Genomic DNA, 22620 nt, shown 5'->3' on the forward strand with positions numbered 1-22620 from the left:
GGCAACTAAAATGATCAAGGGTCTGGAGAACAAGCCCTATGAGGAGCAGCTTAAGGAGCTGGGCATATTTAGCCTGAAGAAGAGAAAGCTGAGACGAGATATGATAGCCATGTATAAATATGTGAGAGGAAGTCATAGGGAGGAGGGAGCAAGCTTGTTTTCTGCTTCCCTGGAAACTAGGACGCAGAACAATGGCTTCAAACTACAAGAAAGGAGATTCCATCTGAACATGAGGAAGAACTTCCTGACTGTGAGAACTGTTCACCAGTGGAACTCTCTGCCCCGGAGTGTGGTGGAGGCTCCTTTTGGTCAGAGTGATCTTAATGCAGCTGACACTCAGCCAGCTGCGCCACAATCCCGGTGCCACCACTTGCTTAACCCTTCAGTGGATGTGTGTGTGACCACATGTCTATTAGAACTGTATTTTCCCAATGCACAACGGAGTCACAGACAATGCATTTCAATCTACTTAACAATTATCTCTGAATCATCCTAAAAGACACATTTCTGGGTTCTTCTTAACCTTATTAGTAATCCCTTTTGTTTGTTTCCTTAATGACATTTTCTCAACAATCCAAGTTATCTAAAGTTCAGTCCTCAAGGACAGGCCAATCCCTGTGTAACTGGGATCCTTGCAAAGGATGTTAGGAAATGTGGGTGTTGCCTGCTTTTGGGTTTTCGAGGCGGCTCCGTTTTTGTGCCAAAGCGCATTCTCAGAATTGCTCAACGAAGACTTATCTTATCTCTTGAGGAGCTGCTTTAGGTGTTTGTTTCCTGTTCTTCGGCATAGGTCCTCTGGATACTTTCCAATGTGAACATTGTTTGCAAAACCAGCAAGTTCAAAATGAGTACCAACTCATAGAATCATAGACTTGGAAGAGACCTCGTGGGCCATCCAGTCCAACCCCATTCTGCCAAGAAGCAGGAAAATCCATTCAAAGAACCCCCAACAGATGGCCATCCAGCCTCTGTTTCAAAGCCTCCAAAGAAGGAGCCTCCACCACACTCCGGGGCAGAGAGTTCCACTGCTGAACGGCTCTCACAGTCAGGAAGTTCTTCCTCATGTTCAGATGGAATCTCCTTTCTTGTAGTTTGAAGCCATTGCTCCATTGCATCCTAGTCTCCAGGGCAGCAGAAAACAAGCTTGCTCCCTCCTCCCTAGGACTTCCCGGCACATATTTATACATGGCTATCATGTCCCTTCTCAGCCTTCTCTTCTTCAGGCTAAACATGCCCAGCTCTTTTTCTCTTTGCTTCCTTCTTTTTGTTATGTAATGTTAGTTTGTGGGATTAACAGAACTCAAAAACCACTGGGCGAATTGGCACCAAATTTGGACACAAGACACCTAACAACCCAATGTATGTCCTTCAGTCAAAACAATTGTCATTTGGGAGTTGTAGTTGCTGGGATTTATAGTTCACCTACAATCAAAGAGCATTCTGAACTCCACCAATGATGGAATTGAACCAAACTTGGCACACAGTTCTCCCATGACAAACAGAAAATACTGGAAGGGTTTGATGAGCAGTGTCCTTTGGTTTTGGAGTTGTAGTTCACCTACATCCAGAGATCACTGTGGACTCAAACAATGATGCATCTGGACCAAACTCTACACAAATACTCAATATGCCCAGATGTGGACACTGGTGGAGTTTGGGGAAAATAGAATCTTGACATTTGGGAGTTGTACTTGCTGGGATTTATAGTTCACCTACAATCAAAGAGCATTCTGAATCCCACCAACGATGGAATTGAACCAAACTTGGCACACAGTTCTCCCATGACCAAAAGAAAATACTGGAAGGGTTTGGTGGGCAGTGTCCTTTAGTTTTGGAGTTGTAGTTCACCTACATCCAGAGATCACTGTAGACTCAAACAATGATAGATCTGGACCAAACTCTACACGAATACTCAATATGCCCAGATGTGGACACTGGTGGAGTTCGGGGAAAATAGAATCTTGACATTTGGGAGTTGTACTTGCTGGGATTTATAGTTCACCTACAATCACAGAGCATTCTGAACCCCACCAACGATAGAATTGGTCCAAACCTCCCACACAGAACCCCCATGTGGGCCACAGCAATTCGTGGCAGGGGACGACGAGTTGATGAATAATAATATGTAATATCAATTCAGGGGATGCTGTGGTTTTTAACTTTGAATGTGTTTTAATAATTTTTGAATACTGTTTTTGGTGTAGGGCGCAGACACCCCATGATGATGCGGCATGTCTCAATAAGAGCCACATCCACTGTTTTAGCGTGGTGAGATGTGTTCCACACTGGGCATGCGTACTCAGCAGCAGCGCAAGAGCAGATGTCTTCACTGTATCTGGTTGTGATCCCCAGGTTGTGCCAGTCAGGTTTCGTATGATATTGTTTCTAGCGCTCACTTTTTGCTTGATGTTCAGGCAGTGCTTCTTGTAGGTAGGAGCACGGCCCAGAGTGACTCCCCAGGTATTTGGGTGCGCTGCAATGCTCCAGTGGGATTCCTTCCCAAGTAATAATCCTCAGAGCTCGGGATGCTTGTCTGTTCTTGAGGTGAAAAGCACACGTCTGTGTTTTAGATGGATTAGGGATCAGCTGGTTTTCCCTGTAATAGGCAGTAAGAGCACCTAGAGCTTCGGAGAGCTTCTGTTCTACCATCTCAAAGCTCTCTGCTTGAGCGGTGATGACACGATCATCAGCATTGATGAAGCACTCTGTCCCTTCTGGCTGGTCATTTGTGTAAATGTTGAACATGGATGGAGCAAGCACGCTCCCCTGAGGCAGGTCGTTCTTCTGTTTCCGCCATCTGCTTCTCTGGCCCTGGAACTCAACAAAAAAGCTCCTGTTTTGTAGCAGGTTTCTTATGAGGCGGGTGAGGTGGTCGTCCTTTGTGATACTATACATTTTTCTCAGGAGGAGGCGGTGGATCACAGTATCATAGGCTGCTGACAGGTCTATGAAGACAGCTCCTGTGATCTGCTGCCTTTCAAAGCCATCTTCTATGTGCTGAGTCAGGTTCAGCACTTGCGATGTGCAGCTTTTGCCTTTCCTGAAGCCAGCTTGTTGTGGAATCAGACATGGGTCTATATTTTCCACAATTCTATGCAAAATAAGTCTCTCCAGAACTTTGTAGAGGTGGCACAACAGGGAGATTGGTCTGTAGCTTTTTGGATCATTACGATCTTTGCCTGGCTTCAAGATGGCAATGACTCTTGCTTTCCTCCAGATTTTGGGGATCCGACAGGATGCAGTGCAGTTGTTCATCAGCTCCAGCAGCCAGCGCCTTGCTTTGGGACCAAAGTTCTTGATTTGTTCCATCCGTAGATCATCCAGGCCAGCTGCTTTGCCATTCTTACATTTATTGAGAGCCATGTCCAATTCAGTAGGTGTAAAGGGTTCACATCTACTTGTACAAATGGCAGAAGCAGTGCTGGAAAGTCTGTTTATTCCTGGCTTCAAGAACAGGTTGTGCAAGTTGTAGCCAAGGAGGGAGCCGAAGGAAGGAAGAGAAGAATGACATAAAAGAAAGGGATTCATCCAGGGGGTAATTAAAAGCCCACTTCCTAACAATTTTAGGCTTGCAACCCTTATAGCAGCTGCTTTAAATTAGCCAAAACAAGGAGGGTGGAGTTGCAATGAGGGAGTTACTTACAGTATTTCCATTGGAAGACTACACTCTGCCGCCACCTGCTGCCTCAAGTATGGAATTGCAAGTGGGGCCTTTATGTCACTTATTCAGCTTGGTTACTCACATCTAATGGATGAATTTGCAAATTAGGCTTGCTTATTGCACTCTTTGCATTGGTTAATAGACAATGGTTCTTTCCTCCCACTGAGGACTTTCCACAGGTGTATACACTCCACTTGTTTTACCACCATCAGATCTTCTGAAGAAGCCAGTCACAGATGCAGGCGGAACGTCAGGAGAAAATGCTGCCAGAACGTATTGGCCAGGCACTTTGTTCCATATTCATCTTTCTCTCTGTTGCTGTTTTGTAGCATCACCCCCAAGGATTTGAAGGCAATGTTGCCCCAAGCCAACTATCGAGTCCCTAATATGAGATCCCTGAGAGACAAACTTACGGTAAGAAAACCTCCCTCCGTAGCGAGGGAGGGAGACTCTTTATTTAAGAAAAACCTCTTTGCTCTTATACTGATTCAGTTTCTTCTTTTATCTTGGCTGGGACTTTCTGTGTGCTGTTTAACCTTTGTACAGACAATGAGACACACTTCTGTATAACAAAGTAACACCATTTATTTATAACTTCTGGCTCCAATGCTTGTAGTTACATTTGAGTTTTGTTGCAGTCTTGAGGCTTACAGTCAGTATAATATACTTGGTTTACTTTTCTGAAATAGATTTTCAATGTTTCACATTCACAAACATGTTACTTGCTTTACACACTCTTGACTGAAATTATATTCTGACTAAAGCACCACTGGCTTTCTTTATGTTCCTAAAACTTGATCTCTATTTAACTAACTGTTTCTCTGTTTCAGTAGTCTTTAACACATCTTCATAACTGCTTATTTCTAACAGGAGTTCCTAACTCTTTTCTCTCACAGAAGTTCCTAACTGTCTCTCACAAACAGGAATCCCTAACTCCTCACAAACAGCAATTCCTAACTCACTCCTTTGACTCTCTAACTGCCTATTTTTAAACTTTGGCTCCGCCCCTTTGGAATGTTTAGCTCTGCTCTTCCCAACTGTCATTTTGGCCTAGCAACCTTTTCAAATCCTGGGCCTACGCTAATCTGCATATGACCAATCGGATTCCATATGCAAATGAATCCAAATGAATCCTATCTCTGCTGTTGCTACTCTGTCTGTGCCTATTCTTCCGTATCTGCCATATGTAAACATAGAGCTATACACCAAAAACTGAACATAGAGTAGTAATTTCACTACACCTTCTCTTCATTCTCCTCCAGTATATATAGTCTGTTCTGCAAGAAGAAAGGGCCAGGCCTTAGCACAGCTGAGCAATAGATCACCAGCTGCAATAGATCTTTCCCAGCTGAAAGTTTGGCATTTCGAGACCGGGTCAGGGTGAGCACCCAACCTTCAGCCTAGCTTACTGTCCACCTAAGCTGTTTGAAAACAGTTGTGAGAAATTGCACATTGTTTAAGCAGGGAGGTATATTATGGCACCATAAAAGCCAGCGTTCAAATAACAAGATGTTGCACTCCAGGACAGGAAAAGCCCCCTGACTTTAAACACCACACGTTGAATAGCAAAACAATCCCTTTATTAGAAATAATTAAATATCAGCAAAGTAAAAAAGCACTTTAAAGGAATAGGTAAATCCAATTAGGTAAGAAGATAAGCAGGAAAATAGTCCAGGTTAAAGTTCAGCAAAGTCTACACTTCTCTAATATAGAATCATAGAGTTGGAAGAGACCTCATGGGCCATCCAGTCCAACCCCCTGACAATAACCCAGAAAACCAGGAAACATTAATCCAAGGCATGAGTATGCATCCATAAAATCCAAGAATCAAAATCATGAAACAAGAAATACTTTAGCATGAATCTTCCAAGCTAGGCTTCCATGAAACAAGGACGAGAACTTAACTTGATTCCAAACGATGCTTCATCTGGCTACGTTTCCTGTACTTGAGACTTTTATCCCCTCATTCATCGTCCATCTGCGACGCTGATGAAGCACTTCCACATTCCCCGCATGCTTCCCCGCTGGAATGCTTTGCTGGAGTCTTCTTTATGGCCTCATAAATCAGTTAATTTAGCCTCCCCACACTTTAAGGTGGTACCTTATTTTCCTACTTGACAGATGCAACTGTCTTTCGGGTTGCAAAGGTCGACAACAGGCTACACACAATTGGTTGGAAACCCACTCCAACCCGGACTGGCTTCGACCTCAATACCACAAATACACATATTAAAATATATTTCTATAAAAGATTCTAAAATGTATTTCTATAAAATACATATTAAAATGCACAAAACAGAGATGAAGCAAAGGACACGAATGCATGCTTAAAACTTAGAAAATACTATGTAGGTGCAACATAAACTGTTTCCTGTACAAAAAAAAAATCCTGTCGTGAGGGACTTATTGTGCAAAAACAACAACAATATCTTGCACAGAAAAACAGCGGAAATGTGTAACTGCAGATAACCTGGTCCGGTGTTGAGACAAGCCTTGTTGACCCTTGTTTACTTTCCCGGAACAGGAAGTGGAAGTCCGAAATGAAATCACCTTCAGCCACTTTGCACACTTCTATAAGAACCTGATGTTTGATGCCCAGAAATCGGTAAGAATTCCTGTAATGGATTGAGAACCTTGTGGAAAATATCCACCTTTTTAAACAGCTTCTTTCAGTTTTCTATCAATAGAAGATTCTCTCCTCTTTGTATGTCTGTGTGCTTTCACATTTATGGCGACGCCCTGAATTTCCCCCAGCACCAGAGTGCAGTAGTTCCATCTAAAAATGTTTATTGAAGAAAGCAAGTAAAAAGGGGCAAAAGGGAGGCATTTCCACAAAGGAATCAGCAGAATAGGGAATACAAAAGAGCTTACTTACTTACTTAGGCGATCCCTCATTGTCCGAGTAAGATTGTCCTCCAAATTTAGTGTCCTGGTGGTGGGTACATATTCTATATTCTATATGTGTGTGTGTGTGTGTGTGTGTGTGTGTGTGTGTGTATGGCTGGGCGGTTTCGTTTCGTAATTTCGTAATTCGTTAAAAATTCGTTTTTTTTTAATAACGAAGCGATTTTGAACCATTCAGGAGCATCTAAAAAACGAAACGAATTTTTCAATTCGTTTCGTAATTGCTTCGTATTCGTTTCGTATTCGTTTCGAAATCATTTCGAAATCGTTTCGTTATTATTTCCGCATGTCTGGGGCAAGTTTTATAGCTGTTGTTTGTTTAATCAGTGAAAAAAAATTATAAATATCACACCAACAGTCAACAACAGAGGGAGAGGGAAGCTTCAAAAGTTCCCCCTGTCCCATATGGAGGTTTTTTAGCGTATTGCGCGGTCGCGTCCGCCATTAACGAATCAATTCGTATTCGTTTCGAAATCGTTTCATAATTGTTTCGTAATTTACGAAATTTCGTAAATATCGAACTTTTTAAAAGAAAAATTTCAGAATTCTTTTAAATATCGAAACGCAAAAAACCCCAAAAAACGAATCGAGTTTAGAAACAAATTGCCCAGCCCTAATATATATATATATATATATATATATATATATAATATTTTTATTTGGTGTTTTCAAAAGTTACAGGGAAAGTGGGGGAATAATTGCAAGAAGACAGGAGAGTAGGAAAAGATAGTAACTATATATATATATATATATGGAAAAAAACATAAAACATATATTAAAAAAGGGGAAAAAATAGGAAAAAAAAGAGAATATATATATATAAATTGAGTTCTTTATGACTTCCTGGGTATCGTCGTATGGGGTGTCTACCTTTTCTTTTTCCTTTCTTCTTTTTTGTTTATACTTTTTCTCTCCTTTCATTTGAGGTCCAGTCCGTTTTTTTTTTAATTATTGTCTTACAGTTCTTCTTCTTTAAGTATTCTGTTATTTTTTCCCCAATTTGTTTCTTTTATCAGTGTTTCTTTATGTCTAGATAAATAAAAATGTGAGTCTGTCCATGTTTCTTATATCGAGTATTTTTTGTATCCATTCTTCTACATCCGGTATTTTCTCTAATTTCCATAATTTGGCATAGCATATTCTACCCGCAGTTGCTAATAATTTATCTGTATTTTTATCCATTTTATTTTTCGTCATGCTCAGTAAAAACCATTCCGGTTTTTGAGATATTTTCATGCCTCGCATTTCCTCTATTGTCTCTTTTATCTTCTTCCAGTAAGCTCTTGCCCTATTGCAGGTCCACCACATATGGTAGAAAGTTCCCTCTTTTTTCCTGCACTTCCAACATTCTGTATTTACATTTTTATAACATTTTCCTAGTTTATATGGTGTTATGTACCATCTGTAAGAAATTTTAATCCAATTTTCCTTTAGATTGGTTGCATATAAATACTTCAGTTTTTTAGTCCATATTTCTTCCCACTCCTCTTTCTTTACTTTCCTTCCTATATTTTCGTTCCATCTCTTCATATAGTCTTTTTCTTCTTTTCTTTCTCTATTCCATTCTTGTAGCTTTAAAAAATATCTTTGTTATTATCTTTTTTTCCGTTTGTATTACCGAATCCCCAAAAGTCTTTTGTTCTGCAAATCCTAATCTTGTACATATTCTTAACCTGCATCTTCTCCTACAGTGAGGGCATCGGTTTCCAGGTGGAAGGCGGTCCTGGTTGGGGTTGGCTTGACGTGCCTTCCTCTTGGCATGTTGCTCTCTTTCACCTTCCATTTGTGCCTCTTCAAATTCTGCAGCACTGCTGGTCACAGCTGACCTCCAACTAGAGTGCTCAAGGGCCAGAGCTTCCCAGTTCTCTCTTGGTGTCTATTCCACAGGTTTTAAGGTTGGCTTTGAGCCCATCTTTCAATTTCTTTTCCTGCCCTCCAACATTCTGTTTTCCGTTCTTGAGTTCGGAGTAGAGCAACTGCTTTCGGAGACGGTGGTCGGGCATCTGGACAACATGGCTGGTACAGCGGAGTTGATGGTGGAGGACCATCTCTTCAATGATGGTGGTCTTTGCTCCTTCCAGCACACTGACATTTTCTCACATTGCCAGGGCTCTGCCTTATTTAGGTAGAGATGAATCAAACTCCCAGTTTTATCAAACAGTTTAATTAAAACAGCACTTACTTGCTGGCTGTTTTAATAGACCAAAACATAAAACATAAAGATAGCACTCAACCACAGAATGAACAAAAACTGATAGCAAAAATAACTTTGAAGTCAAAAGGATCCAGTCCAATGGTCAAATGCTGAGAGTTCAATAAACAAAGTCCAGGGATCAAGAGTCTATACCATAGTCAAAATGCTGAGAGTCCAAAGGTTTCAGGGTTCCAAGATTACAGGAGACACCAAAAATCCAACAAACCTGGGGGGAAAACCAGCAGCAACCACCACCAAAATGCAACAGATGCTTTTCTCCCAAAGATAAGTCTCAAAGTTAGCTTCAATGCTGGTGGTCTTTGCTTCTTCCAGCACGCTGACATTTGTCCGCTTGTATTCCTAAGAAATTTGCAGGACTTTTTGGAGGCAACGCTGATGGAATCGTTCTGGGAGTTGTATGTAATCTCTGTAGACAGTCTACGTTTTGCAGGCGTATAGCAGGGTTGGGAGGACAATAGCTTTATAAACAAGCACCTTGGTATCCCTACAGATGTCCCAGTCCTCAAACACTCTCTGCTTCATTCGGAAAAATGCTGCACTCGCAGAGCTCAGGCGGTGTTGTATTTCAGTGTCGATGTTGAGTTTGGTGGAGAGGTGGCTGCCAAGGGAGTGGAAGTGGTCGACATTTTCTAATGTTCCACCATTAAGCTGTATTTCTGGCATTGGAGAGGGGATGAGCCGGAGATGCCACTGCCTTGGTCCTTTCACTATTGGTTGCTTCTTCCCGACAGATATCAGGTGGTGCAATACCGGCTAAACAGTGTAGTTTCTCCAGACACCCCGTGATAATGCAACATGTCTCATTCAGAGCCACATCCACTGTTTTAGTGTGGTGAGATGTGTTCCACACTGGGTATGCGTACTCAGCATCAGAGTAGCATAGCACAAGGGCAAATGTCTTCACTGTGTCTGGTTGTGATCCCCAGGTTGTGCCAGTCAGCTTTTGTATAATATTGTTTCTAGCGCCCACTTTTTGCTTGATATTAGGCAGTGCTTCTTGTAGGTAAGAGCACGGTCCAGAGTGACTCCCAGGTATTTGGGTGCGCTGCAATGCTCCAGTGGGATTCCTTCCCAAGTAATAATCCTCAGAGCTCGGGATGCTTCTCTGTTCTTGAGATGAAAAGCACATGTCTGTGTTTTAGATGGGTTGGGGATCAGCTGGTTTTCCCTGTAATAGGCAGTAAGAGCACCTAGATCTTCGGAGAGCTTCTGTTCAACCATCTCAAAGCTCTCTGCTTGAGCGGTGATGGCACGATCATCAGCATAGATGAAACTCTCTGTCCCTTCTGGCAGTGGCTGGTCATTTGTGTCAATGTTGAAAGAGTTGGTTAAAATCTGCACACAAACTCATGTATGCTTCATTCATACCTTATTATACACATATCACGAGGGTATTTTTATATGCAATGTTTTTAATAATTTGGTGCAGAAAAGAAAAATTGTGTCATGTACGTTGAGCCGTCTGGATTTTGGATTTGATGATAAAGCATCCTCAGTTTGTACAAAGAGCTCATCCTCTCAATTTTAAGCTTATCTTCCCATTGAGCTCTTAAAAGCGTGAATCGATAGACACTTCCAGCTTGGTTTTACCCATCCGCTTCCAGCTGCTTTGACTAAACTTCTTGTGTTGCTCCTTTGCTTTTGCAGATCACTGAGCAGCTGGAATTGTCGTTCCCTTTACGGTAAGTAAGTCTGACGAGACGGATGTCTTCCCGTTCAGACCTTTCCTTTTGTTGAGCGAAAGAAGTAGACCATTTCCTGCCTCTTTTGTGTCCACGTTTACATGGGAAAGGCGGCGCGGAACAGGAAGGGTGTTGGCAAGTGAGTAGATTCACAGGAGCAAAACAAAAGGTGACAACAGGCCGCAAAACAACAGAGTTCTAGAGATTGGACGTCTTGGTTCAGTATCCATTTGGAGACATGGGTGGGTTCTAGAGCAGGCACTGATGGGTTCTTGGTCAGTCATGCATGTGTTCTAGATTGTGTGTTCTAGGTCAAGGGTGGGCACACTTGGGCTCTCCAAGTGACAAATGGGTAGGTTCTATATTGGACAAATGGGTAGGTTCTAGATTGTATTGTGTTTATTCCTAGATTTGTTCTCTTGTGGGTTCCAGATCTGATATAGTTGCGTTCTAGATCAAGTGTGGGCAAAAACTTCTGCTCTCCAGGTGTTTTGGACTTCAACAGTATGAACAAAGCAGGTATGGGCCAACTTGGGCCCTCCCTCCAGGTGTTTTCGACTTCAACAGCCGGTAGGCGGTTAGGAATTGTGGGAGTTGAAGTCCAAAACACCTGGAGGGAGGGCCCAAGTTGGCCCATACCTGCTTTGTTCATACTTATACAATTTTTAGTGACAATTGCATCTCTCTTGAACTGTCTTCTCAGAAATGTGGACCGGCCAGAACTCTGCCAGATCACATTGTATGACTTCCAGAAGTTCCTGCAACATGATCAGAAGGTAATAATAATATGAGAACATGCTCTATGTTATCATCTATGTTATCATCTATGGCAAGCATCCTCAGAGGTAGTGAGGTCTGTTGGAACTAGGAAAAAGGGTTTATATATTTGTGGAATGACCAGGGTGGGACAAAGAACTCTTGTCTGCTGGAGCTAGGTGTGAATGTTTCAACGGATCACCTTGATTAGCATTAGTGTGGAGAAGAGCAAAGCACTGACCACCTGCTGCAATGCAACCTGAGCCCTGCCACATGCACAATGGAGGACCTTCTTGCAGCAACACCAGAGGCACTCCAAGGGGCCAGATAGTGGTCAAAGGACATTTCATCAACTACCAAACTCACAAATTTTGTATTTTGTCTGTTTGTTTGCTTTGTTCTTTTAGAAATGTAATATAATTGACTGGCTGTCCTGACACGACAAATAAATTAGCATTTGATGGCCTGGCAGTGCCTGGGGCAATCTTTTGTTGAGAGGTGATTCAATGTCCTTGTTTGTTTCCTCTCTGTGGTTTTGCTGTTGTAATTTTAGAGTTTTTTAGTACTGGTAACCAGATTTTGTTCATGATTTCCTACTTTTGTTCATGATTCCTACAAATCACAAGTTATATGAACACATGCCTCCAATGTTCTAGATCAAGAATGGGCCAACTTGGGCCCTCCAGGTGTTTTGGACTTCAACTCCCACAATTGAAATTGATTCGCACCCAAACACAAATCAAGGAACATGAAAAGCTCTGCAGACTAACTCAACCTGAAAAGTCAGCCATAGCAGAGCACCTGATGAACCAACTTGGACACAACATATGATTTGAGAACACAGAAGTGCTGGACCACTCTCACAACCACTGTGTTGGACTACACAGGGAAGCCATTGAAATCCACAAGAAGCATGTGGACAATTTCAACAGAAAGGAGGAAACCATGAAAATGCACCAAATCTGGCTACCAGTATTAAAAATCTCTACAATACTTCCAAATCAGGAGCAATTCAGCCCAGCCTTTCCCAAGCCCTAACCTAGATCTTCCTGTAACACTTATTGTTTCCCTCCTTTAGGAGCCATGGGCAAGTGACATTGCTAAAGTCCGGGAGCAGATGTGCAACTACCTGCGGGATCCTTTCAGCGACATGGCAGAGCCTGTGTTCCAGTTGGATGAGGTGGGTGATCAAAACTTTTGCAATATTGGGTTGTTGTAGGTTTTTTGGGCTATATGGCCATATTCTAGAAGCATTCTCTCCTGACGTTTTTTTGCAGTTGTTAGTGCAAATAGAGGAAAGGACTTCCAATGAACTTGCATCAGAAGTTATATGAACATATGCCTCCCATGTTCTAGATCAAGAATGGGCCAACTTGGGCCCTCCAGGTGTTTTGGACTTCAACTCCCACAATTCCTAACAGCTGGTAGGCTGTTAGGAATTGTGGGAGTTGAAGTCCAAAACACCTGGAGGGCAGAAGTTTTTGCCCACACTTGATCTAGAACATGACCATATCAGATCTGGAACCCACAAGAGGACAAATCTAGGAATAAGCACCATATAATCTAGAACCTACCCATGTGTACGATGTACAGCTACACAAGGTTCAACCCAGAAGCCACCTGTAATCTGGCTAGAACACCCAATCCAATCTAGAACCCAGCAATACCTGATCTAGAACATGTCAATACCGCTTTGAGTCCCCCTAGGGGTGGGAAAAGCAGTATATAAATACTGTAAATAAATAAATAAATACTTGATCTAGAACCTGGCTGTGCACAATCTAGAACCTCCCCATTACCGTAGCCTGGTTGTGTATGACCACATGTAATCCGGCTAGAGCACCCAATCCAACATAGAACCCAGCAATCTTTGATCTAGAACCAGCCAACACCTGATCTAGAACTGGGTCATCCATGATCTAGAACCTCCCCCATTACCATAGCCTCCCCCAGTTTTCTAAATGGGCTTTCCCTCTCTCCACCACAGTTCCTGACATTCCTGTTCTCCAGAGAAAACATGGTCATGGACTCCAAGTACGAGCAAGTGGCGCCCGAGGAAATGAATTACCCCTTGTCTTACTACTGGATCTCCTCTTCTCATAACACGTAAGAGTTTCCCCCGGACCTGTGGATCGTGGCAAGTGAAGCAGCTGGAGTTTTGGGAATTGTGGGAGCTGAAGTCCAAAACACCTGGAAGGAGGACCAAAGTTGGTCCATACCTGGTACTAGATGTAGTGTTTTGTAACGAACCTTGCACCAAAAGCAAATAAAACTAACCCGAGTTTCACCCCTGTCTTTCCCTGTCTTTCATGTGCAGGTACCTCACCGGGGACCAGTTCTCCAGCGAATCCTCCCTGGAAGCCTACGCTCGCTGCCTCCGGATGGGATGCCGCTGCATTGAGTGTGAGCCTGACTTTGGGCATTCCAAGTCCCATTTTCTGTGTATCTACCTATCTTTATACAGGTTATATAAATAAATTATAACATTGTCAGAGTCACTGGTACAAAAAAAAATCTATATATTCCCATAACATTCTGGTGATTCCTGTATTTGTATTATTTTATTTGTTTGGGAGAGATCATCCGGATGTCATCTGTACGCGGATGATGTCCAACTCTGTCACTCCTTTCCACCTGCTACTAAGAAGGCTGTTCAGGTCCTGAACCGGTGCTTGGCCGCTGTAACGGTCTGGATGAGGGCAAACTAATTGAAATTGAATCCAGACAAGACAGAGGTACTCCTGGTCAGTTGTAAGGCCAAACTGGGCATAGGGTTACAGCCTGTGTTGGATGGGGTTACACTCCCCCTGAAGACGCAGGTTCGCAGCTTGGGTGTGATCCTGGACTCATTGCTGAGCCTGGAACCCCAGGTTTCAGCGGTGACCAGGGGAGCATTTGCATAGTTAAAGCTTGTGCGCCAGCTGCGCCCGTACCTTGGGAAACCTGACTTGGCCATGGTAGTCCACGCTCTGGTTACATCACGTATAGACTGCTGCAACGCTCTCTACGTGGGGTTGCCTCTGAAGACTGCCTGGAAGCTGCAGCTAGTCCAACGCTCGGCAGCCAGACTACTAACGGGTGCTGGGTACATGGAGCACACCACTCCGCTGTTACACCAGCTCCACTAGCTGCCAGTTAGCTTCCGAGCACAATTCAAAGTGCTGGTGTTAACCTTTAAAGCCCTAAACGACTCCAGCCCAGTTTACCTCTCCAAATGTATTCTCCCCTATGAACCATCAAGATTATTAAGATCGCCTGGAGAGGCCCTGCTCTCGGTCCCACCGGCCTCACAAGCGCGTCTGGTGGGGACGAGGGACAGGGCCTTCTCGGTGGTGGCCCCTCGGCTCTGGAACTCTCTCCCACTGGAGATCAGAACCGCCCCTTCTATCCTGACATTTAGGAAACAGGTGAAGACCTGGCTATGGAGACAGGCATTCGACGAGTGAGCCAACACCCTGAGATATGGATGAAGGATGATGAACAACGATTTTAGTGTGACGACTGACCATTATAGTTATTGAATGTAATTGCTGTTTTAATGTTTTACTGTAATATGAATTATGTATTGATTGTCTGTGATATTATGGTTGGAAACCAGCCTGAGTCCCTCAAGAGAGGTGAGAAGGCCGGTATACAAAACTTTTAAATAAATAAAGTAAATAAATAAATAAATTCAAGCTCAAAGACGATTGCCTGATACAGTTCCATATGTTTTCCTTTCCTGTTTACTCTTTCCATTTTGACTCCCAGATCTCCTTAGGATGTCCTTGTATTTAATTCTCCTTTCAAGTGATGTCATCTTAAAGAATATAATCTCATAAATATTCATACCATTTTTAAAAGTTCCCGTTTCCTTTGCTCTTTCCATTCGAAGCCTACTGTTGCTTGGGTTGCTGCTTTCATGTATTTTACTGTTTTCGCCCCGTTCTTTATTTCCACCTCTACCTTCTATTTTTTGAACTATATTGTTGGTGATAGATTCTTGTTTTCTGCTGTGGTTTGTTTCAAAAGTCCCTTATGGATATTAATATCCATGAATGTACAAGGCTATATGTGTGTGTTTGTGTATAGGGTTCCAATAACATAACAACATCAAGAACCAGATGTTGAAGTATCATTTCAGAAGAGGCATTCCCTTTTGCTTAATGAGAAGGGGATGCTTTTTAGGACATGTAATGTTTACATGGAATCTGATCCAAACCTTCTCCCTGATCATATCAGTCATTCAGATGTTTTGGAATTAGTGATTCCCTTTTCACAATCATTGTAAACCAGATATGGGCAAACTCTGGCCCTCCAGATGTTTTGGATTTCAACTGCCACAATTCCAGGTGATTTGGAGTCCAAATCACCTGGAGGGAGGGCTGAAGTTGGCTCATGCCTGTTGTAAACAAATGGTGTCCTTCAACCTTCTCTCCTTGCAGTGGATTGCTGGGATGGACCCGACGACCTGCCCATCATCTACCACGGCCACACGCTCACCTCCAAGATCAAGTTCTTGGACGTGCTGCACACCATCAAGGAGCACGCCTTCACCACATCCGAGTGAGTGTTCCCCCCCCCCTTTTTGCAATTCATGCCAACCTCCTTCCTTTTGGGGAGATTGTGGTCCGACGCCCTTTGTTGCAACGCAGAGTAAGCTTCACCTTGTTTCCAAACACCACCACACAAGAGCTGTAGTTTTATAGTTTGAAACCAGTTTCTGGGTTTTGGGATGTAAGTTTTGCTTCAAGGAAAAACCTGTTAGATCAGGCATTGTTTGGAAATCCAAGTCAAAATAAAGAATAAGCATTGCAAAGTTCCAAAGATTAAATGCAGAATATAGTTCCAAAGATCTTCAGGTAAAAGCAGGAGATACAATCTTATTGGCAAAGTTCAAACCAACTTAAAGAACTAGGTATACTTAGCCTGCAGAAGAGAAGGTTGAGAAGAGACAGGACAGCCATGTACGTATATGTGAAGGGTGTTATAAGGAAGAGGGAGTAGGATCTGGAGACAGGGACTCAATGGAGTCATGGGTTCAAATGATAGAAAAGCAGATTTCACCTGAATATGAGAAAAAACTTTCTGACCATATGAGCTGTTCAACAGTGGAACTCTCTGCCTTGGAGTGTGACCAAAGCTCCTTCCTTGGAGGCTTTTAAACAGAGGCTGGATGGCCATCTGTCAGGGGTATTTTGATTGTGCCTTTCCTGCATGGCAGGGCATTGGACTAGATGTTTTTAAGTGCAGGCCAAGTTCTTTAGGCACTGCACCCAGTGTGCCGATCACCACTGGGACCACCTTGACTGGCTTGTGCCAGAGTCTTTGCAGTCTGATCTTCAAATCCTCGTATCGTGTCCGCTTTACCAGTTGTTTCTCTTCAATCCTGCTTTTAAACAGAGGCTGGATGGCCATCTGTCAAGGGTGCTTTGATTGTGCCTTTCCTGCACGGCAGGGCGTTGGACTAGATGTCCCATGTGGTCTCTTCCAATTCTATTATTCTATGATTCTAGGTTCCCCATCATCCTCTCCATCGAGGACCACTGCAGCATCGTCCAGCAGAGGAACATGGCCTCGCACTTCAAGAAAGTCTTTGGGGATATGCTACTGACCAAGCCAGTGGACATCAACGCTGACCAGCTGCCCTCCCCTGCCCAGCTCAGGAAGAAGATCCTCATTAAGGTAGGAAGTCCTCCTGTGTGCTGTCACCTGGGATTGCAACATCCATGATTCATACTTTGTCTATTATTATTATTATTGCTATTATTATTATTATTATTATTATTATTATTATTATTATACATATTATACAAAAGCACAATATGTCACAGCAAACAAGACCTATATGCTGGATTTCGTACCACAAAATCACAAGTTGAACACTTCCCAAGCGTCTAAGACTGTGTGATGTTTGTTGTTGTTGTTGTTATTATTATTATTATTATTATTATTTTACTGACACAAAAGCACAGTATGTCACAGCAAACGAGATCTATATGCTGGATTTCGTATCACAAAATCACAAGTCGAACACTTCCCAAGCGTCTAGGACTGTGTGATGTTTGTTATTATTATTATTATTATTATTATTATTATTATTATTTTACTGACACAAAAGCACAGTATGTCACAGCAAACGAGATCCATATGCTGGATTTCGTATCACAAAATCACAAGTCGGACACTTCCCAAGCGTCTAGGCTGTGTGATGTTTGTTTTTGTTGTTATTGTTATTATTATTATTTTATTGACACAAAAGCACAGTATGTCACAGCAAACAAGATCCATATGCTGGATTTCGTATCACAAAATCACAAGTCGGACACTTCCCAAGCATCTAGGACTGTGTGATGTTTGTTGTTGTTATTATTATTATTATTATTATTATTATTTTACTGACACAAAAGCACAGTATCTCACAGCAAACGAGATCTATATGCTGGATTTCGTATCACAAAATCACAAGTCGAACACTTCCCAAGCATCTAGGACTGTGTGATGTTTGTTTTTGTTGTTGTTATTATTATTATTTTATTGACACAAAAGCACAGAATGTCACAGCAAACGAGATCAATATGCTGGATTTTGTATCACAAAATCACAAGTCGAACACTTCCCAAGCATCTAGGACTGTGTGATGTTTGTTTTTGTTGTTGTTATTATTATTATTTTATTGACACAAAAGCACAGAATGTCACAGCAAACGAGATCAATATGCTGGATTTTGTATCACAAAATCACAAGTCGAACACTTCCCAAGCATCTAGGACTGTGTGATGATTGTTGTTGTTGTTGTTGTTATTATTATTATTATTATTATTATTGACACAAAAGCACAGTATGTCACAGCAAAACGAGTTCCATATGCTGGATTTCATATCACAAAATCACAAGTCGAACACTTCCCAAGCATCTAGGACTGTGTGATGTTTGTTGTTGTTGTTGTTATTATTATTATTATTATTATTATTATTATTATTTTACTGACACAAAAGCACAGTATGTCACAGCAAACGAGATCTATATGCTGGATTTCGTATCACAAACTCACAAGTCGAACACTTCCCAAGCGTCTAGGACTCTGTGATGTTTGTTGTTGTTATTATTATTATTATTATTATTATTATTATTTTACTGACACAAAAGCACAGTATGTCACAGCAAACGAGATCCATATGCTGGATTTTGTATCACAAAATCACAAGTCGAACACTTCCCAAGCGTCTAGCGTTATTATTATTATTATTATTATTATTATTATTATTATTATTTTGCCAAATACTAGTAGTGACATCCCATGATTCCGTAGCACTAAGCAATGGCACTTAAAGTGAGATAAGACTGCGTTAATTTCACTGTGTAGATGCACCTTAAGGTGGGACTGGAAGCTCAAAAGACCACCCTTTTTTTCCAGCACAAGAAGCTAGTCGAAGGGAACCTGTACGAGGAAGTCACTACAGCCACGTACTCGGAGAACGACATCAGCAACTCCATCAAGAACGGCATCCTCTACCTGGAGGACCCCATCGACCACGTGAGGCTCTTGTTCTGTTTTTGTCAAGTCTCCCTATAGTTATCCAGGCATGGGCCAACTTGGGCCCTCCCTCCAGGTGTTTTGGACTTCAACTCCCACAATTCCTAACAGCCGGTAGGCTGTTAGGAATTGTGGGAGTTGAAGTCCAAAACACCTGGAGGGAGGGCCCAAGTTGGCCCATGCCTGGACTAGAATCATGAGAAATGGTTATGTGATGGGATTCTGCGCTCTGTATGCCTTTTAGCAATCTTCTTGTTTCTCCTTGACAGACGTGGAGCCCACACTATTTTGTCCTGACCAGCAACAAGATCTATTACTCCGAGGAGACCTCCCGCTACCAATCCAATGAGGATGAGGAAGAGACAGAACAGAAAGAGGTGTGCTTTTGTTGTTGTTGTTGTTGTTGTGGCTGCAAGGTGGAAGTCATGTGCAAAGTGGTGTGCTTTTGTTGTTGTTGCTGCTGCTGCTGTTGCGGGGTGGAAGTCCTGCACAGAGGGGCAAAGTTTTGCTTTGAGAAGAAGGCTCTGTGGTATGATGGAGGAATAGACAAACATAGAATCATAGAATCAAAGAGTTGGAAGAGACCTCCTGGGCCATCCAGTCCAACCCCATTCTGCCAAGAAGCAGGAATATTGCATTCAAATCACCCCCAACAGATGGCCATCCAGCCTCTGTTTAAAAGCTTCCAAAGAAGGAGCCTCCACCACACTCCAGGGCAGAGAGTTCCACTGCTGAACGGCTCTCACAGTCAGGAAGTTCTTCCTTATGTTCAAATGGAATCTCCTCTCTTGTAAACAGATAGATATTAGCCTGGAAATCTGTAAAGTTGGCATAGGTTGAGTTTCCCTTCCAGGCCCCTGCTTCTGCCACTGCTTTTGCTTTTGTGGCCCTCCCTCCCTCGCTTGCTCTCCTACCCGTCCATCCTCCCTCACTTGCTTGCTACTCACCAGGCCGGGTCCTGGTGGCAGAACCAGGACTCGGCCTGGTCAGTAGCGACCAAGGGAGGACAGGTGGGCGAGGGAGGGCCGCAAAGGCAGAATCAGTGGCAGAAGGAGCCTGGAAGAGACAGCCAGTGTTGGGGATTCCTCATCTTCGGAAGAGGACGGAGAGCAGGGAAGTGCTCAGGAATTGGAGGGAGAAGAAGAATCAGATTATTCTCCTTACGTTTCACTTGCAACATGGCCATACAGCCTGAGTTATGGATTTGCATTGTGTTTGCATTGAGGGTTTGGAAGTGCCCACATTTCTAGAGAAGAGACCAAAAGAGACAAAACAGAGAATAGCTGCTAAAAACGCTGAGCTAATTGGGAGATGCCCTTAGCACCTCCTGCATGGGGAATTCAGGGCTATAAATCAGTAGCAGGAGGAGTCAGCTTTCGCTGGTAACAAACCTGACACTGATGTTTTAATTACTATGGAATCTGCTTGGTGTCTGCTTAGTTCATCGTCCGTCCGTTGTCTGATGGAAGACGAGTGTTTCTTTTGTGACTTTGTAAGAGACTTTAATTTGTGACTTTAATTTGTGTTAAGTAGCAAGGAAAGAAAACTGCAGAACAGCGAGTCTGCAAAAAGCGAACCGCGAAGTAGTGAGGAAACATTGTATTATTATTATTATTACTACTACTACTACTACTACTACTACTATTTTACAGGGCAGCTTTAGGGGCTTTTCACTAAGTCAGGGAAACATATTTGTATCTGCACAGCCTAGGTCCACATGTGGATATGAACACTACAATTGTGCTTTCCTCTCTTTTCCACTTAATGCACCACTTGTTCTTTCTCCTCCTTTCTTTGTCTTTCTTTGCAACTCTCTTGGTGTTCTTAGGAATTTAACAACAACGAGCTGCACTTCAGCGAGAAATGGTTCCACGGCAAGCTGGGCGGGGGCCGCGACGGGCGGCAGATTGCGGAGAAGCTGCTGCACGAGTATTGCACGGAGACCGGGGGCAAGGACGGCACCTTCCTGGTGCGGGAGAGTGAGACCTTTGTGGGCGACTACACCCTCTCCTTCTGGTAGGCTGCGGGTGAGGAGGGCAGGCCAAACCACAGGGAGGGATGAGATACCCCCAGGCGGAGAGATCTTGACCCTCTTATAGGCGTAGCTCAGTTACTTACTTAGACGATCCCTAGTTATCCAAGTAGGATAGTCTTCCTGGTGGTGGGTCCATAGGTGACTGTGGAGCCCTATTCTTGATCTGCATCTTCTCCTACAGTGAAGGCATTGGTTTGCAGGTGGGAGGTGGTCCCGGTCGGGGTTGGCTTGACGTGCCTTCCTCTTGGCACGTTTCTCTCTTTCGCCCTCTATTCGTGCCTCTTTGAATTCCACAGCACTGCTGGTCACAGCTGACCTCCAGCTAGAGCACTCAAAGGCCACGACTTCGCAGTTATCAATGTCTATGCCAGAGTTTTTAAGGTTGGCTTTGAGCCCATCTTTCAATCTCTTTTCCTGCCCAACAACATTCAATTTTCCGTTCTTGAGTTCGGAGTAGAGCAACTGCTTTGGGAGACGGTGGTCGGGCATCCAGACAACATGGCCTTCCCAGAGAGGACCTGCTCTCAGTCCCTCCACTTTCACAGTCGCGTCTGGTGGGTACGAGAGGCAGGGCCTTCTCCATGGTGACCCCCCAGCTATGAAACTCTCTCCTGAATGAGGTCAGGTCTGCCCCCTCCCTCCTGTCCTTCAGGAAACAAGTGAAATCCTGGCTGTGGAATCAGGCATTTGCAGAGTGACGACGGAGACCAGTAAAGACTAGTTATTGACCACAATGGGAGGACTGAGTCGGACGATGTTTGTAACTTGGCGAATGGTTTTATATGTATTGTAATTGTATATGCATTTTAACATATTGTTTTACGGCTGTTGTTTAAAGGTTATTTATTGTTGCATTAGATTCTTGCTGTTAGCCGTTCTAAGTCCTTCCACGGAGGTGAGAAGAACAGGATACGAAAATCCTAAATAAATAAATAAATTTCAGAGAAAGTGATTGAGAAACCATGGGTCACATTGTCCACTAATTTTTCCCCACTTTGTAATGTTGTTTGAATCCCTTCATTGGGAGCACTAATGTTAGCTAGTGATTGAATCGTGTGTTTTTGCTTGTTAATTTTTTTGTTGTAATTCTTCCGCTTCCCTTGGTGGCCTTCCCTTTGCAGGCGCTCTGGCCGCGTTCAGCACTGCCGCATCCATTCCCGGCAGGAAGCCGGAGCCACGAAATTCTACCTGACGGACAACCTGGTCTTCGACAGCCTCTACAGCCTCATCTGTCACTACCGGGAGGTGCCTCTGCGCTGCAACGAGTTCGAGATGCGGCTGACGGACCCGGTCCCACAACCCAACGCTCACGAGAGCAAAGAGTGAGGAGCCCCATCTGTCCTCCCTCTCCTCTCCCCCCTTCTGCTTTTCTTTCCATGGAGGGTGTGCACATTGAATGTGAATGGGCTGGGGACTGTATAGAGCAGGCATGGACCAACTTCGGCCCTCCCTCCAGGTGTTTTGGACTTCAACTTCCACAATTCCTAACAGCCTACCAGCTGTTAGGAATTGTAGAAGTTGAAGTCCAAAACACCTGAGATCTGAAGTTTGCCCATGCCTGAAATATAATATTCCAAAAGAGGCTGTTTTTCTCACATTGGATACTCTTTCAAAATTAGCTTGTCCTGTGTTGTGTGTGTTCTTTGTGTGTGAAAGGGGCTGAGCAAGCTACAGGATTTTGTACTGTTGAAGGCTGTGGTGTAATGAAAATCACGCATAGATCACGTTTTATGAGTCCACACACTGTCTTGCCAGAGAAAGAAAATATGCCACACAGAATATCAGTAAAGAACAAGGAGTTTACTCTTTGTAATGCAGAGCAACATATATACAGTCATGTGAACAGTTGTA

At 43.2% G+C, this 22620-nt stretch overlaps 1 protein-coding gene across 4 annotated transcripts in view; it reads left to right on the forward strand.

Moving 5' to 3' along the window:
• The window catches only part of LOC132775158 (1-phosphatidylinositol 4,5-bisphosphate phosphodiesterase gamma-1-like), a 134978-nt gene that overhangs the window by 63505 nt on the left and 48853 nt on the right, over positions 1–22620 (forward strand). For all 4 annotated transcript variants that reach the window (XM_060775983.2, XM_067467235.1, XM_067467236.1 and 1 more), the window contains 13 exons: positions 3991–4075; positions 6186–6266; positions 10428–10462; positions 11166–11238; positions 12297–12398; positions 13206–13324; positions 13536–13621; positions 15643–15763; positions 16714–16882; positions 18615–18734; positions 19004–19111; positions 20563–20750; positions 21891–22091. In XM_060775983.2, coding sequence (XP_060631966.2) covers positions 3991–4075; positions 6186–6266; positions 10428–10462; positions 11166–11238; positions 12297–12398; positions 13206–13324; positions 13536–13621; positions 15643–15763; positions 16714–16882; positions 18615–18734; positions 19004–19111; positions 20563–20750; positions 21891–22091 — 1488 coding nt within the window. The remainder of the gene's footprint in view (positions 1–3990; positions 4076–6185; positions 6267–10427; positions 10463–11165; positions 11239–12296; positions 12399–13205; positions 13325–13535; positions 13622–15642; positions 15764–16713; positions 16883–18614; positions 18735–19003; positions 19112–20562; positions 20751–21890; positions 22092–22620) is intronic.

This window comes from Anolis sagrei, chromosome 4 (genome assembly GCF_037176765.1).
Source record: "Anolis sagrei isolate rAnoSag1 chromosome 4, rAnoSag1.mat, whole genome shotgun sequence".
Lineage (NCBI taxonomy): Eukaryota > Metazoa > Chordata > Lepidosauria > Squamata > Dactyloidae > Anolis > Anolis sagrei.